General features: G+C 45.3%; 1 protein-coding gene across 5 annotated transcripts in view; it reads left to right on the forward strand.

The window, feature by feature from the left end:
* The first annotated feature begins 1087 nt into the window (after nucleotides 1-1087).
* Nucleotides 1088-5839, forward strand: part of LOC119010327 (syntaxin-binding protein 4-like) — a 33587-nt gene continuing 28835 nt past the window's right edge. Inside the window, exon 1 of one of the 5 annotated variants that reach the window (XM_037082392.1) lies at nucleotides 1088-1381. In XM_037082392.1, coding sequence (XP_036938287.1) covers nucleotides 1326-1381 — 56 coding nt within the window. In that variant the 5' untranslated portion in view covers nucleotides 1088-1325. Of the gene's footprint in view, nucleotides 1382-3629; nucleotides 3962-4372; nucleotides 4477-5839 lie in introns of those variants that run through there. The other 4 variants (XM_037082386.1, XM_037082388.1, XM_037082391.1 and 1 more) reach the window with 4 other exon arrangements.

The following is a 5839-nucleotide window of genomic DNA, read 5'->3' on the forward strand; positions in this document are numbered from 1 at the left end:
CGGCGAAGGCGCGGGCTGGCACCCACTGGTGGCCGGCGGTGAAGGCGTAGGTTGGGACCCGCTGGAGGCCGGTGGCGAAGGCGAAGGCGTAGGTGTGGGCTGGAACCCCCTGGAAGCTGGTGGCAAAGGCATGGGCTGGGACCTACTGGGGAGGCTGGTGGCGAAGGCATGGGCTGGGACCCACTGGACTTGACGTTGGACTCGGCCGGGCCTCCAACCGAAGAGCAGGAACAGGTCTCGGCCGGGCCTCAAACCGTGTGGCTGAGGCCTGTGCTGGGAGCTCCTAGGAGAACATAGGAGAAAATTAAAGGACACATGAAGGCATGGAAAATCAAAACATAAGACACAAGACATGGAAAAACAAAACATAGGACACAACAAGACATGATATAAAGACATGAATCAAATACAAAAACCGAAAACCAGATACAAGAACAAACACAAACAGGAATCATGACACTCTCTTATATTTCCACCATCGTATCAGTTGTCTGCTGCCATTTTAAAGAGATGGTTCAGGTCGGAGTAGAACCTGCTCAGGAGCAAAGTATTGTTCTACTGTAGTCGGGCATTTTTTGTGTTGGATCATCATGCCCTCTTTTCTCTGTTCTCTTTCCCTTCCTTCCTTCCATCCTTCCTTCCTTCCTTATTTCCTTCTCACCTGTCCTTTAATCTCACAAACATTTTGCATCGATGATTCATAATCTATTGAGTTCTCAGTCGGATGAAATGTAAAATTCAATCTACGTGAGCTGAATTCAGTCGCCTGCTCAATTGGTTACTTTTAGAAAGCGTTGGCAGCAGATTCTTCCCTCTGGGAAATGTTTACAGGTAATTCATCTCTCAGAATGTGTTTCTGTGACTCCATGGAGGCGACATCTGAAGACGTCTAAGCTCCTTCCAGTGTTTTTCAACTTTAATACTCTAATCTCTCCGCTGAAGAAAGGACACGTCTCCGGCAAATGTTGCCTCTCTAGTTTAAAGTTTCATCTCCTGTAAAGCTTGTGTGCACATGTGCTTATGTTGTGTGTCTTTACACGTGCTTCTGTTGTGTGTGTGTGTGTGTGTGTGTGACGGACGGGTATCAGCATGGATTAGTGAGTAAAGGTAAGCGTGTGTCTCTCCCTGTCTAGGCGGATTTCCATCCCTCTCCTCTTCTCCGGTCACACACCGACCTCGTTTGAACCGCCACCGTCGTCTCATCTCATCCCGTCTCCTCCTCCGAACCACCCGCCGCTGTCTCATGGCACCGTAACACTTTGCGTTGAGAATGTGTGTGTGTTTGTGATTGGTTGATTCTTTTTTTTGTCCCGGACCGCCGTGCGATGCCATTACTCCCTCAGGACGCTGAGCGATTTGATGGGTTATCTCTACTCTACTGGTAAGACAATTCATCCTGCACCTCTCCCTCCTTCCTTCCCTCCTTCCTTCCCTCCTTCCATCCCTCCTTCCTTGCTTTCTTGTCTCCTTTTCTAAAACTTGGCTCTTGAGGTGGTTTACAGCCTTTATTTTTCTGCCTCGTCCTCGATCTTCGGCTGCAGTGGTTCATGTAGGTCACAGACGTCAGAGGTGAAACAGGTAGACGCCTCTGACTTTAAATCCACCTGCATTCAGAGCTGTTCTAAAGGGCGATACCAACATTTTTAATAACAACAGTTTATTCAGTCCAACTCAGGTAGCTGTCTGTAGTTACTCTACTTCTTCTTCTTCTTCTTCTGTTTAAAGATTCATGGCATGAGATAAATGGGGATGCCGTCAGGTAAAAAATCTTCAATCTCCAAGTTTTTTAACGTCTAAGTAACCGCGTCTCGACTCAACACGAGAGTTTGGAATCATTTTTCGAGCTGTGACAATTATCCAGCGATTAAATGAGTCGGTCTTCATTCATAATAACTAATGAATTGTTTTACTGCCATCATTGTAAATCATCATCAATTCAACAGCTCGGAGATTGGTTTAAAAATAATGTAAAAAAGTGAGAACGAGAAGTACTTCCAGTGGGAGTAGGAGCGGTACAGCCTTGGAGTTATATCAACCTGCTCGGCTGAGTCCCGACTTGTTTACCTCACCAGCAGGTGTGATCTCCTGCTGACGAGTCGCCACAGTCTGCTCGAACTCGATAGGTCACCACGTCTGTCGTGTTCCACGTCAGGAACGTCAGGAGGTCTGACCTCATGTCGCCACACCCACTTCATGGAACTCGGTTCCAGCTCCCAGGACCTCGTCGGAGGCTGACGCGTCATGTTTGTGTTCGTACTGCTGTGGAAATGCGTCAACACGTTTATAAGAACATATGATTTCAGTTTCATAACAACAGTAGGATATTGTCACATCGGAGGTGGACCTAAATGCCGGCAGGGGGTGCAATGGAGCAAGTTTATTTCTCGGTTATGGCAACACGAGGAAACATCGGGGAAACTGTACGGCAGGAATATTAAAACAAAGTGGACGAATCGATGACGACTGGGCAAAAGACTGGACTTAAATACAAAGTAAATAAACGAGGGGGCGAGCTGCAGGTGTGGAGAAACACAGGATACAGGTGCAAAATACACCAAAAAAACTTGAAAACACACGTACAAGTAATGTGATAGCACTGTGATGGATACGGCACAGCCTCACTGTCAAGGACCATGTGATCCTCCAACTGACGGATCAGAGAACAGAGTTTCACATCAGGTGAACTGGAGGTTCTCATCGCTGACACCACAGTGTAAAAATACTCTGTCACAGTATTTCACACCAAAGTCCTGCTTAAAATCATATCTTACTTCTTACCTAAATAAACAAGGAAGCACCACCTTCTGACTATATCAGCCAAGACACAATATGTATGATCATTCTGTAACATGTTGATCATGTTTTATCTTCATCATCACCTCATACGGAGTGACGGTGGCTCGATTTGCACAGGAGACATGAAAGTAAACCGGCTTTAGCTGTGAGATGACTCCAGAATCAGCTTGCTGATGATTGATCTTTTCTCATCCGATCACCGGGTGATCCCGTCTGAACTGAAGCTGCAGCAGCGTCTGTTCGCCTCACGACACGACCGCCGATAATCTGTCAGCATATGGATCCGTCTGCATCAGCAGAACATCTGCCGCGCCACACCGCGGGGAGTCTCCTCGGTTTGTTTTCCTCCCTTGTTTTTGGGCGTCTCGTTTTAATTTGACGCTCGAGCAGACGGGGAGGGAAAGCAAACAGACAGGAGGAGATTAAAAAATGAAAACACCCACCACTGCTCTTCAGAGAGGCTGGTTGTTCCTGTCCTCTGTAAACTCAAAATTACAAACATGGGATTGTTTGATGGAAGGTCTCAGGAAACATGTTAAATAATGTTTAATGCAGATTTCATCATTCAGGATTTAGGATGAAGACAAATGTGGTTAAAAGCTCCAGAAAAGTTTAAAGGTAGACACTGAGTGAAGATTATATGTATCTACTCTTCCCAAGGTCAAGTGGTGTCCGGCCTGGCAGCAGTCAGAGCACCACACTGCCACAGAGGTTTAATAGAGACCATGTTTGGATCACAGGTGGATCTTCATCAGGTCAGACTGTTTTCACAATGAGTGAACCACGCCCATATTTAGACATCCTGCACACCAATGGGCTGACGAGCTCAACGATGGCAGGTGAGGTTAATCATCCAACTGACCCGAGTAATAAACATTCAACACAGCCAAAAACTACTTGATAATCAGCAGAGTGCACCGGAAATGAGGAACGTTTGTCTGAGTGGTGAGAAACTGAAAGAAATGTCACCGAACCCTCCGGTTTCCCTCGGCTCTCTGGACCGTTCTTCTTTTACCTCCTCCAGATGATTATTCTGCTGCTCAAGTAGTTTGTTTTGTCTCAGCACTGTCTTCAGTTTCAGCCAACAGCTGCGAACATTTAACAGCTAAAGACACAGATGTGATTCCCTCAGGAGATGGTGGAGACCAAAGACAGAGCAAAAAGGGTGAACAGACTCACACTCGTCACTCTACATAAAAGATCACATCGCTCCGAAAAACTTATTGCAGGTTTAAACAAATTTATATTCAAATTCAGATCAGCTCATCAGTCCTGATTGGCAGGTCATTTTGCAGCATTTAAAGTGAAAAGCTTAATAATAATTAACAGCTGCTTGGACTGAAGTATGCAAACATAATTCAAACAGAAAGTAAAATATCTTCTGCCATGAATCATTTATCTAAATACAGCAGTGATGATTTAATTTGATTAATTCCCTTCATCTCTACAAATATATTAATGTAACATCTTACTGTCGGCTCTTTACGTTTGTTTCAGTATTATAATCTTTGAGCATCCGTTTGATTTCTGAATTAGACCCATAAAACCTGTAAACTAAACTGTGTTGACGCTGGAGGGTTGGGGTTAGGTGTAGGCTGGTGGTGACCCGGTGTCTCTGCGGAGGTGTTACTGTGTCCCCCTGGCAGCCGGCCTGTGACTGATGTTAATCACTTGTGGCAGGTAATGCAGATTATCAGGTATTAAGTGATCAGTTTAATTGCTCCCCCGTGTCACAGCAGTTGGCTCTGGTGCATGTTGCTGCGTTCAGGTTAATCATGCGGAAACCAGCATTTGTTTTGCAGTGCACTCAGGGCCGGGTCGATGCCGGTGCCGACAGCTTGAGTTTGATTCCTGATGGATACTTTTTTTAATACCAGTTCTATGAAATCCGTTTTAACACATGCTTACATTATACATACGAGGGAATATTCCAGCAAAGACATCTGAAAGTCAAAACAAAGATTAAAACTGGAGAACGGATGTGGCTGTTGAGTAAATCTGGTGCCGTTCACCTGTCGCGTGTGTTTTATTGCAACATACACACCAACGTGGTGACACGGCGGGTGTAACATGTACTGTACTTGGTCGTTGGCTGTGTGATAACGGATAGTATTATTTCAAATTAAGCCTCTCCAGAGAGATCAGAGGGACCTCACCTTCACCTTGGAGTCTGTGTTCATCCACTTCGCTGTACATTATCCCTTATGTAACACACAGTATATGTGACCTCACAGCTCGCTTTACATGAACACGACTGAAGAACGGTAACGTCAGAACACTCAGAAAGAAGCTTGTGTGGTGAAATATCCCTTTTTAAAAGATCCAAATCAAAGTATAAGTGTGGACAGGACAGACCTGAGAGCTGCAGCACAAAGAGTTAGCTCGGTTGTGACAAAAGATTATTTAAGTCAACGTAACCTGAAGCTCGGCCCGGCTGTTCCTGTATATACCGACCCAACTCCTCTCTGTCAGATCGTCTTGCTACTTAGCGTTCCAGCTTTAATCTGCGTCTGACTGTTTGAATCCCTGCCTGCTGCCTCTCTGCCTGATCCCTGACTGGATAAGTTTGCTTTCTCTTATGAGACAAGTAGGAGGCGACAAGCTAAATTGAACTTTTAAACTTTCCCTGCCTGAATCTCTGAGTTGTGCTCTCGAGTCCAAACCCGATAATTGTTTCCCGTGAAGTCATGAAGGTGGCACATGTTGTACTTTACTTAAGCAAGACCTTTGCTGATTTTCAGCAAGCTTTGTATCGCAAATTACAATTTTGGTAGAATATGCAAGTAAACAATGTTAAACCTCTGTCCATTCTGCCCATTCCAGAGCCCAGAAACAGTCTGTGTCATCATCAGCTGCAGGTTGTTGTTGTGCGTTTCAAGTGTAAGAGTTCAGTCGGATCTTGAGTTGGATCTCTCTTTCTGTCTCGGGTCGAGTGAGGAGTGTACGCCAGTTATAAACTTTTAGTTTATCAGCAAGTAATAGAAACATGTTTTGCTGCCACAGAGACAGATGCTGACCAGCGAGGGGAGTCCACTTCCCCTCG

The sequence above is a fragment of the Acanthopagrus latus genome, chromosome 20 (assembly GCF_904848185.1).
Source record: "Acanthopagrus latus isolate v.2019 chromosome 20, fAcaLat1.1, whole genome shotgun sequence".
In the NCBI taxonomy this organism is placed as follows: Eukaryota; Metazoa; Chordata; class Actinopteri; order Spariformes; family Sparidae; genus Acanthopagrus; species Acanthopagrus latus.